We start from the raw sequence: 11,830 nt of genomic DNA, 5'->3' as shown, positions 1-11,830 counted from the left end.
CAATGTCTATAAGCAGAAAGGACATTTCTCAAGCAGATGTCCAGTGACATTTAGGAGCATCATCTGGCTTGCACTTGGAGCACTCACCACCTCTCTCCCGGCTGCTCAGCTGCAGCACGGAAGTGGGTGGCCTCCCAGAGTCCTCGTGGCCTCGTGGCCTCTGATGTCTCACCATGTGGTGAGTGCCAGGTGCAAGATAGTTGGCTTTCTGTTCTGAGACATGAGCTCCTTTCATTCCCAGGTCCACCAGCATGATGTATATACTTCCTGGTCCCAGGGGGAAGGCACATTGAATAAACAAGACTGGGGCTGGATGCTACTGGGCCCTGTTGACTTCAGTGAGTTCTGTCCTGCTCACTCCTCCATACTGCATGCTCATTCTCTCTGCAAGCCTCAAGAGGTGTCATTCCAGGGCACCTTATGTTGCCGCTAAATGTGAAAAGTAGCAGACAATGGAGATTGAAAGGTGGCTCTTTTTAACCAAGGTCTTCCAGGTGCACACATACACACTAGGAAACTTGAAAGTTTGGTGAGGGTCTGGGAACCCAGCACTACGAACCCACATAGCAAGATGGAGGACCCTTACCAGGCAGCAGGAAGCAACAGACAGCAGAGGCCAGGGCTCCAGAGCAGCATAGGGTGGGGCTCCATTCTCTAGGCAAGAAGCACAGGCTGGTCTCTACTCAGTGAGAAGAACTGTGTCGGAACTCCAGTGAGTATTTGCAAAATGTTTAAGAAACGTTTGACATGTTTTCTACAGCAGATTTGTGTTAAGCAGCAGAAAGAAGCATTCTGTCAGAGCAATCCTGTGAATAATCTCACAGACAGGGAAGAAGGTTCCTTTTTAGAAGAATTAAGTGTAATGCTCTTTACTCAGTATAAAAGAGAGAGAAGGAAAAGCAAAGAAGAGCGGAAGGCTTTGGCTCTCCACCCAACGTGGCAGAGTGAGGCTGTCGGAACATTACCCGGCAGATGAGTCACTTGCTGCTTGTTCCGTATTTATAGCACAGCGCCCCAAAGTTTATGATTATAGTTATGAAGTCTTGGCAATGCGCATTGTGCCCAAGCAGGCTGTGTGCTTTTGTTCTGGATTCCTCGCCTTGCTTCCAGGGGAAACTGAATTCTGAAGAGAAGGAAGGTTTTTGGTTTTTTTTTTCATGACAAAAAAAGGAAAAAAAATCAAAACCCCCTCCATCCTTCCATCAAGATACATGGCAGGAGATGCGCTCTAAAAGCTGACTTGAAAATATCCTGTGGGGAAACAAGTTTTAGGACAGAATAAGGTGGTACTCAAAAGCCTTTTCTTTGTTGTTGTTACTGGTTTAATGGGTCAGCACTGTGATACCCCTCTCGAGTGTTGTTTCTTGTCATGGTCTTTGATATTTGTCTCTTTCCTGAGAACTTAACCTTCTTCTATAGACAAAACTTCTGTGTATTGCATAGAACCTCTGGGATCCTCTTTTTCAGTCACACACCCGTCATCTAGGCTCCAAAGACCTGAGCACGCCTCCAACATGGAACTCCCTTAAGTGTGGTAGCCTGCTGTAATTGGACACTGGTCACTACAGCCAGCCCCCGCCATCCAGTTTACTTAGGCTGATGATGGTTGCTGTGTCTGTCCTGAACATGTAGGGACAGTTGCTCTTGTCAGTATTCCCTAAATCATAACAACAGGGTAACAACTGTCTACGTGGCATTGGCGTTGTATTGTCAGTAATCTAGAGATGATTTAAAGTATATGGAAGGACATGCTTAAGTTACAGGCAAAGCTGGTGTCCTTTTTATATAAGGGATTAGAGCACCTTTTTTATATAAGGGAACTGGCTCCATGCAGCAGGGGTCCTGGAACCAGCCCCCTGTGAACCTGAGCGACAGGATGCTCTAGAATACAGGTTCTGGCCTAGAGCTCCCACAAGAATTCATGGTGTTTCTTTCCAGTCCTACCCACAGGGTTGCCTGCTGTTCTTTAAGTTAAACGATCTCACCTCCTTCGGCCACTTTCTGCCTTTTCCCTCTTTGCCAATCACTCTCTGAACCCCTTATAAGAGGGGTGACACCAGATCGGAATATGGGAGTAGATCCATGCACCATCCAAGCCTCTCCTCAGAAGACTCCACTGAGGAGGACAGGGTGCTACCAGGCATGCATGTGCTGTTGTCCCTAACCCTGGCCTGGCCTGCACTTGGCTTTACCCACTCATCTGTGGAAAAGCATCTCGCAAATTCCTGGAATCCCGGCTCTTCATCTTCATGCCTGTCTCATGGCTGCCCTAGGTCCTGGTGAAGGGACAGTTGTCAATATGATCTAGTTTGCACCTACTAGACAATTGAATTTTCTTTTACTTTCCCCATCCTTCTCTAGGTGTCACCATGTTAGTTCTGTTCCCAAACAACTTTTGAAAACATCTAGGAGGAGTCTTTTTTCTGTGGGAAATCCTGGTCAGTTTTCATCTCTTTAACATTGTAACTGAGAGTTAAGAGAATTCTCTACGCCTGCTCTTCCGGAGTTCTGTCTCTGGCCCCTCTTAGGGTCTGGGGTGTGTGTGGTCTGCTTCTTGGAAGACAGCAGACAGTCCTCCTCTGTGCCCTCCTCCTCGGGCGCTCTCTCTTCTCCTCCCACCCACGCAGTCTGCTTTCCTTCCCCCACCCCTTCCCCCACTCCTTTCACAACAGCCTCCGTGGAGCCGGCTACCCAAGGCAGCACCCTCCCCCCTCTCCTCACCCATTCACTCAGCTCCCCATCAGGAGTACCTCAAGTCCTGCTCCAATAAGAGAGGAAGCTATGACATCTTGGCACCTTTTGCTGTTAGCATCCCATGCCCTGTCCAGCTGCCAACTTCTCATTGCTTCTCATCCTTCATTGTCCTTCTTGTCTGTCTGTTCATCTATCCTGTACACCAAACACAAAATATCACTGAACTCTGCAGGTAACCTCTGTACATAGGTGAATAGGCCAGAAACCAGCCATTTGCTTAATACAGTACAAGAAAGCAACCTCTCCAACCCTACTAGGATGACTCAGAACGTGTTATATATACTAGTAGTACTGTTAGCTGTTTTAGCTGGACTGTTGAGATTTGGTGGTGGTGGTGGTTTTTTATTTGTTTTGCAGTGCTAGGAATTGAGCCCAGGGCCTTGTATATGCAGAGACCAGTGAGGTTTTGTTTTGGGGGTATTTTTGTGCATGTTTTGTTTTGTTTTGTTTGTGCCAGTCCTGGGGCATGAACCCAGGACCTGGGTGCTATTCCCAAGCTTATTTACCCAAGGCTAGTGCTCTACCACTTAAGCCACACGTTTGGCTTTTTTTTTTTTTTTTTTGCTGATTTATTGGAGATAGGAGTCTCATAGACTTCCCTATCTAAGATGGCTTTGACCACCATCCTCAGAGCTCAGCCTCCTGAGTAGCTAGGATTACAAGTGTAAGCTAGGGGCACCCAGCTCTGAGATTTATATTGGAAAAAGAATATTTTGAAACATCATACAATGAAATCCCAAAACTAAACTTTTTAGTTAAATGTTATATTCATCAATACTATTTTGTTAAGTAGTCTGTTCTCTTCTGCATTGTCCCCTCGCTTGCCTGGGTTTTCTTTACCTGTCTCCTCTCCTTTCCATTGCTGTTCCTCTCCTCCAAACTCATCCCAGCGTTTGTCATGTGGACACAACCTTTGCAGCTTCTTCCTGGGACAAGGCCCAAGAGCATTGCTAGATCATGATCCTTCCTTCCCCTTTAGCAGTTGTCATTACTGCTAAAGGGGAAGAGCAGAACTGCCAGCACAGGTGTCACATGTTTGTACTCCTAGCTATTTAGGAGGCTAAGATCTTGAGGATCATAGTCTGGAGCCAGATAGGCAGAAAAATCTACCAGACTTCATCTCCAAAATAACCAGCAAAAAGCTGGACTGTAGGCATGCCTCAAGTGGTACAGTGCCAGCTGAGCAAGCAAGCTGAACTGAGTGTGAGGCCCTGAGTTCCGGCCCCAGTACCTATCCAAAAAAAAAAAAGATGTGGTCCTCAAAGGTGGATCACTTATCCAAGTGAGAATCTTGGATCCCTTACAGGATAACCAAACCAAACCAAACCAGTAAATCTTACCCATATTGCTAAGCCTGATGCTGGAGAATCACTTGAACTTAGGAGTTTAGTTGCCCAGAAATATTGAACATCTTGACCTATACATGCGGGCACAGGCAGCAATGGATCCTGCCAGATTAGAAATGAGTCTTAAGAGCTGGTTGGAATTGTCTGGACAGAAAATACTCAGTATCCACATGCATCAGACTTCTGTCTCCTAAGTGACCTTGGGCCAGTTACTCACCCTCTTTTGACTTCAGCATCTTGATCTTTGAGATTGGAGTTGGAACTGATACCAGCTGGGGGGGAGGGGGGATACAGATTCATTTTCTCTACCCCTTAAAGAATTAAAAGACAGGGGAGTATATAAAGCAGACAGGGCAAGTTTGTTTGAAAGTGAAAGAAAAGCCACAAAAGGAAAAGTATGGTGGAAGTCTTCATTTGGAGCGAGGTCCCAAAGAGAAATCAAATGGTATCCTCTTTGAGAGCAACTATTGTAACCCAGAGCACCTCCCATGTCTCTTTGGAGCTTTGTGCTAGTTGCTAGATGGCTTGTGTGTGCACTGCCCTCACTCTTTTCATTGGGTGAACAGGCTCCCAGGGCATTGTAGGAAGAAGAGGTGTTTGAGCAAGATCTCAAGGCACTATGGGAACAAGAAGCTCCATGACGGGCCACAGGTTATCTGCCAGGTGTTAGGCACTTTTTATTCCTATCTACCTACCAGTTCCCCTTTCTTTCCCTCAGAACAGAAGTCTGTACCATTGTCCAAGACAACACTAACAGAACTGCTGTGGTAACAGAAATGTCTTGTGACTGTACTGTCCAGGGATGTGATCACTAGCTACGTGTGGCCATTGAGCATTAGAGATGTGGCTGGTACAACTAAGGAAATGACTTCATCATAAATTATTTAAATCTAAGCCACATGTGACAAGTGGCTACCATATTGGACAATGCAGCTGTAAGATACAGCGCAGCTCTACGATGCAGAAGGACCTACATGAAGTAGAGGAAATGAAACATGTGGTCTCGTCACGAATGAGATCATGGGCATCCCAGGCCAGTCACTGCAGACCAGGAATGATAGAATGATCTCAATGTGCAGCAGTTGCCTTGTTTTCCTTGCACAGCCAGGCCTCCTGTGAGGCAGAACTAACAGCAGAAATGCGATGGAAGGGAATGGCTCTCAGGAGAGAGGGGGCTTGTGCACTTGTATGACCTGACATGAAAGAGTCTGTGTCAAAATTCATGCCACCCAAGCTGGGCAGGGCACAGCTTGGAAGCCCAAATTACTCAGGAGCTAAAGTAGGAAGATCTCTGGGAGTTCAGGACCAGCCTGGGCAACACATTAAAAAAAAAAAAAAGCCAGGAAGTAGTATGTTCCCTGTAATCCTAGTTATTCAAAAGGCTGAGATGTGAGGATCACGGTTCAAAGCCAGACCAGGCAGAAAAAATTTCCATGAGACCCTTATCTCTAACCAGCAAAAAGCTAGAGGTAAAGGCATGACTCAACCTTGAGTGAAAAAAACAAAAGGGAGTAGGAGGTCCTGAGTTCAAACCTTAGTTTGGGCACATGCACACACACACACACACACAAAGATTTTTAATTAATTAAATTACCAGAAATACCTAGACCCTTCACCTCACCAGCCATCCAAAGCAGTGGGAGGAATGTTGTTTTCAGCAGCCTATAGGAAGACAAAGCCTTGTCATACTGTCCCTTTTTCCCTAAATGATGATATTTAGGGAAATATCCTGACCTTGACTAACCAGTGTGGTCCAAAGACTCTGGGATCCCTGCAGTGGCCCATTGAACCCTGGCAAACCGTGACTTGCCAAGCCCAAGAGTGAGGGATATTTGTTCTAATCAAATATTAATCTAGTTATTAAAATATCTCCTCCTTCCCCACGATGAAGGAGTTTATCCGAGAACAATCCAGCACAAAGCTGCCTGACCCAGAAGTCATCCAGTTCTGTATCTCCATCTTCAAATGCTCCAGGCTCCTGCTCACCAGATGGCGTTGACCAGCGGTTCTTAGAGGACTACCATAGAGTGACCAAAGGGGGCTCCACGGAAGATGCAAGCCAGTACTACTGTGACAAGGTAAGTGGGCTCAGGTCCTGCCGTGCCCAGACGATCTGATGAGCCGCTCTTTTGGGCAGGCTACTAAGGCCGTATCACGGAACACAGATCACCCGACTCAGTGCTGGAGAGAGAAGTAACCCAATGACACTCTGAACTGTCTTCCAGAATGACAATGGAGACGGCTACTTAATCCTCATCCGTATCACACCAGATGAAGATGGGAAATTTGGATTTAATCTTAAGGTATGCTGTTTGTAGTCCTAAGGATGTTGTTATGGCATGAAATCATCTGCAGGAGAATTTTTAATTTCTGTTGGAAATGGGCTTGTGTGTGCTCAAGCTACACAAGTAAACTCCCTGGGGAGGCATCAAAGCTCCTCCCCTTGGAACTGGGAGTTTTTGATGTGTCCATGACAACTGCCTCATTCCAAATGCCTGCTCTGTGTCTGATGTTTGATACACACTGGGTGTATGTCACCTTGCTGACTGTTTTGAAGTTTCTCTCACAGGTGAATACTGAGGTACAGAGAGGCATGGGCGAAGAGCAGAAAGGCAGATCTACCCCCTTGGAAGGGAGGTTTTTTTTTTTGTTTTTTTCTTTAAAAGAACCCTGCAGTATTGCTAAAACTGGTGAGAGAAAATGGCTGTTACATTTGCAGGGCCTCCACATGCTCTAGAAGCCTGCAGGCAGGGCCTGCAAACTGTGACCATAGACTAGCTTCCGTCTGTTGGTGGAAACAGTGTTATTAGAACAGCCACGTCCATTTCGTTACTGTGTGGGTGATGCTGTGGCAGAGGTGAGGACCTCAGAGCCCTCTTTCCTACAAAGCCTAAAATACCTCCTCGCTGGCCCTTTACATTTCCTATCGAGCATTGTTACCCGCCCCTCTTTGTTTTTTCCCTAGCATGTGTTCAATCCTCACACAAGTGTACAGTGAGGGCAGAGTGCTCCTGTCTGGTGGCCCTGCTGCTGTCAGTCATGCCTCTCATTTACCCAGCAGCCCTCTGAGGTCCTGCTTGCTCATAGCGTGCTCATGACACATGGCCCCTCCTGAGGCCTGGCTGCCTCCCCTGACAGCTATTTTTCTAACAGCTTGCCAAGCTCACCCCCACCCCCAGGTGGGGCTGTTGGCATTGCTAAGTGGAGTACACACCCACTGAATGTTTATTGTTCACAGATCATGATGGGGTCAGGGGAGGCTGTGAGCAGCGTTCTGGCCAGTCCTGCAGGTACACAAGGGTCAACAGTATGGTTCAGAATTCAGAGAGGGATGCCAAGCTCTGTGAGTTTGAGGCCTTCCCTAGACCAGAAGTCTTGCGTTTAGTGATTATCTTCAGAGTCTTTGATGCTGTGAACTACTTAAATGTTTTTGTACAGGGAGGAGTGGATCAAAAGATGCCTCTTGTGGTCTCAAGGATAAATCCAGAATCACCTGTAAGTAATCATGTCCCACCTTATTTCCCATGTTTGCTTTCCTCTAGATAGAACAGGTCTCTGTCTCATTGCCTGCCCTCCCACCCTCCCTTCCTCCTTCCTTCCTCCTTCTTTCCTTTCCTTCTCCTTCCTTTCTTTCTCCTCCCTCCCTTCCTTCCTTCTTTCCTTCTGTCTATTCCCTTCTTTTCTTCCTTCCCCCTTTCTTCCCTTCTTTCCTTGTTTTTTTTTTTTATTTTTGCATATGTAAGCCCACATGGACAAATGAGAGAGGGAGAGGGGGAGAGAGAGAGAGGAAGGGAGACTGAGAATAGGAGCTTGTATTCTATAGAGTCTTGCTGCAGAGTGTGAGCCCTGAGCTGCAGACCTTATCACCTGGGACCTCATTAGACATGCAGAACCTCTGGCCCCACTCCACCCAGGCCTGCAGACCCAGGATCTGCATTTTTAACAAGATGCTCTGGTGGTTTGTGTGCACTAATTTGGGGAAGTACTGCTCAAGAGCGGGAATCAGTTTGCTGTTCTGCTCACCCCACGCAGGGTCAGGGACATCACATTTTACCACCGTGCCCCCCCCCTTCCCAGCACCATTCAGCCTCCTGCTGAGGCCTGTGATCACTTAACTCTCTTTCTAGTTTGTCTTAGTGCATATATTTAAGGTGTGCCTTGCACTGTTTTGACATGCATGCACATAGCGTATGTTGACAGGGTTAAACACCCATCACCCTCTGTAGTTCCTTTGTGCTCCTTTGCTTTTATAAAGCAGTGGAGCCGAGTCAGAGAGTCACTGTGCTTTCTAAATGGGAAGCACTCCTTAAAGGCTTCACTCTTAAGTCGTCCTTAAAAAGCCTGTTGTTTGCCTTCTCTGCTGCTTATGGCTTCTGGGGATTGAGAAGGCTTTCCTTCCTATCTCTACCCATAATGGTCTCTGCCTCTGGTATTGTGCTGATGATGACCTTCTCCATGGTAAGACTCATAAATACTCACTCCCAGCTGGCACACCACGTTCTGACAGAACATCCAGAAAACAAAGCTTGGTAGGCATCACTTTCATTATCCCAACTAGCAAAGGTTGGCTCCTGTGGAGAAATGGCTCCGCAGTTTTCCCAGCCTCATTTTGAAATACCTCACGACTGACTTCCCAGCTGCACTGGAAGCTACCAGGTTCACATAGCACTAGCTTTAAGAGGGATGGCAGTCTACCCGAGGGAGAGAAGGTGAGCTGGATCATGGTCTCAAGTGTCTGGGCCCAGAGAACCGCAGTGAACTTTCCCTTGAGGGTGGTGCTATGGTAACTGAGAACCTTGCTTCCTCCATCCAGGCAGACACCTGCATTCCTAAACTGAATGAAGGGGATCAGATCGTGTTGATCAATGGCCGGGACATCTCGGAGCACACCCACGACCAGGTGGTGATGTTCATCAAAGCCAGCCGGGAGTCCCATTCAAGGGAGCTGGCCCTGGTGATCAGGAGGAAAGGTAACCGTCACCTGCCCGCGGGGGGAGGGGCCACGGGGAAGCTGCCTTCGCCTCATCTAGTCTAGCTGGTGCTTTGTTTGGGTGGGGGGGGGGGGGTTGTTCGTTTTTTTTAATGCTGAGTCTGTAGCCAGCATTTGAAAGTCAAGAACTGTGAGGTGTCTGGCTTCTGACATCTGCCCACCAGAGGCCTGACCCCTCCTGCCCAGTCCTCTAGAGGCAGAGAGCCCCTCCCATCCCCCTTATACTGGGCAGGATCTCCTCCTGTTTCTTCCAATCAAGCATAGCTCCGTCTACAGCATACTCTCAGCTGCCTGGGCCTGCAGACCTCTGCGCGAGCCCCTTCTTGAAGCTTTGTTGTTAAGCTTTATTCCTGTGTGTTTGACTTTGACAGGGTGGTAGGGAGGCACTGAGGGTAGCAGGGCCGGAGTTCAGCTGTCTTGGCTATTGCCTGACTCTGCTTCCCGAGGGCTGAGGCGCCTTGAACAAGTTCCGCCCCAGTCAACATTTCAGCATCCTCAAGGGAAACCCAAGCATGGCCTAGTCCCTTCCTCAGGTTCTCCTGAAGAGGAAGTGACTAGAGACCGGCCATGTGTGTTTGAAAGAAGGCCTCTGTTTAGTGTCATTAATATTATTATCGTTGTATTATAAAATAATAACTTCCTACTGGAGGTATGACTCTGAGGTCGAACAATTGTCTAGCAAGCATGAGGTCGTGGGTTCGAACCTCAGTTCCACCAAAAAGAATTAAATAAAAACTCTCCCACATAGCTTTAAATACTGATGGTGAGTGAGACGTGTAACTGCAGAGTCCTGGCTGGCATCTCTGCCCTGGCTCACAGTTAGATGCTCCTGATCTGCTCTCTGTGTGTACCGGAATCAGGACCAGACAGGGCCTGAAAAGTAGAGACGCTGGCTCCACTTTCTCCTCCAGGGCTAAAGGCATCTCTTCGCTCCGTCCCTTCCTCTACAAGTCCAGCAGCATGCTTGGTGCACAGTAGGTGCCCAGCAGTAAGCAGCTGTCTGGACCACTTTATATCCTCATCCCCCTCACCTCTCATGACTCTCCTGAGAGACAAGTATTTTTGTTCCTCTAGTGGGGATATCAAGTCTCAGGAGGTGAAGGCAGTTACCCTGAGACCTTATGACTGGTCTAGCTGCTTGTACTGATAGTAGCTGAAGGAGTAGGTGCTGACACAGCTGGCCCTGTGGTGCACTGGCTGGCTGCGCTGGACCTCCACAGGCCACAGCAAGGGGCTGGTGACTGTTGGGAATGGGAAGAATTGATGTGCATAGACTCTTAAAGCTAACTGGTGGGACAAAGGGTGAGCTAACATAGCAGTGACACTCATTAGACACTGTGATGACGATGAACTATACAACTTGTGAGGGAGGGGGGCTGGGAGGGAAAAAATGGGAGAAAATGAGGGAAGAGGTGACAGCATTCAAAAAGAAATGTACTCATTACCTGACTTGTGTGACTGTAACCCCTCTGTACATCATCTTTACAATAAAAAATTTTAATTAAAGCTTAAAAAAAAGCAAAAAGGCTAAAAAGGCAAGGTCTTCAGTTTTCTAATAACTGTAATGAGTAGTATGTTTTTTACAAAACGTAAGTAGAAAAAGTGAATTGATTTAAAGAAAAATAAGTCAACATTGCCCCATTTGTTAGGAAATAGAAAGACTTGGAAAAAATTATATTAAGTGAAGTAAGCCAGGCCCAAAGAAACACAGGTCCCATGGTTTCCCTTATTTGCAATAACTAGTATATGTCTGAGACAAGCAGAAAAGGTCAGATAAGTTGATGTTAGGTGAAATGAACCCCAAGATAAGGATTCAAATGTTTTTTCTTTCTTGCGATTGTTTCTAACATATTTATAAGACGATTTCTTTGTTGCTTTGTATGTCCCTCCCCCATGGTAGAACCCCTGCTTTCACTGTATATGATGTTGGTATAATTTGTGGAGAAGGGAAACAAATTGTTTAAATAGGGATACAAGTGGACCCATTGTAACGAGATGTACAAGTCGTTATGTTGAAGAAACGAACTTTACAACTTTGGTGGGGGGGAGGGAGAAGGGGAAACAAAGGAGGAAGCAACAATGCTTGATAAGAAATGTACCCATTACCTTGCCCATGTAATTGTAACCCCTCTGTATGGTATTTTCACAATTAAAAAAATAAAAAAAGTCAACATTATTAGCCTAGGGAGATAAAGGTATGACAGAAATCACATCAGTACCTAGAAGCTTAGCTTCTGTGGTCTTTAGAATCATGTAGATGACTAAACTCCCATATCCCACCCTGACAGGCTGGGTGACTTTGTCCAAGCAGTTTTCCTCAACAGTTCATTTGCTCCTGTATGTCTTGGAAGGAGTCAGTTCGACCATTGGAGTGAAACCTCAGATAGTGTTGGTTTCCTCCTGCCTTCCTGTTGAAAGTAGTAGAGTGCCTTGTAAATGAGACGTGACTTCCCTTTCTAAAAAGAAAGAGAGGCAGGTGCTGGTGGTTCACATCTGTAATCCTAGCCAGATCTGGAGGCTGAAATCTTAGTGTCAGGGTTCAAAGCCAGCCCAGTCAGGGAAGTCCATGAGACTCTTAACTCCAATTAACCACCAAAAAGCCAGAAGAACGGCTCATGTAGGAAAGCACCAAGGCACCTGGGACCTGAGTCTAAGACCCAGTACTACTGGCACAGTCAATCAATGAAAATTAAATTCAGAAATGATACATAGCTTCCGATTTGGGAGAAAAGAGCAAGTG

General features: G+C 46.8%; 1 protein-coding gene across 1 annotated transcript in view; it reads left to right on the top strand.

Annotated features, from left to right (window-relative positions):
* Ptpn3 (protein tyrosine phosphatase non-receptor type 3) overlaps positions 1-11,830 on the top strand; it is a 105,699-nt gene that overhangs the window by 70,490 nt on the left and 23,379 nt on the right. The window contains exons 15-18 of the mRNA XM_042697644.1: positions 5,992-6,178; positions 6,326-6,403; positions 7,539-7,595; positions 8,914-9,070. Of these exons, the coding sequence (XP_042553578.1) occupies positions 5,992-6,178; positions 6,326-6,403; positions 7,539-7,595; positions 8,914-9,070 (479 nt within the window). The remainder of the gene's footprint in view (positions 1-5,991; positions 6,179-6,325; positions 6,404-7,538; positions 7,596-8,913; positions 9,071-11,830) is intronic.

This window comes from Dipodomys spectabilis, unplaced genomic scaffold, assembly GCF_019054845.1.
Source record: "Dipodomys spectabilis isolate Male_0828 unplaced genomic scaffold, ASM1905484v1 ptg000006l, whole genome shotgun sequence".
NCBI lineage: Eukaryota > Metazoa > Chordata > Mammalia > Rodentia > Heteromyidae > Dipodomys > Dipodomys spectabilis.
Note: the sequence above shows the minus strand (reverse complement) of the source record. Positions and strands in the feature narration are given on the sequence as shown.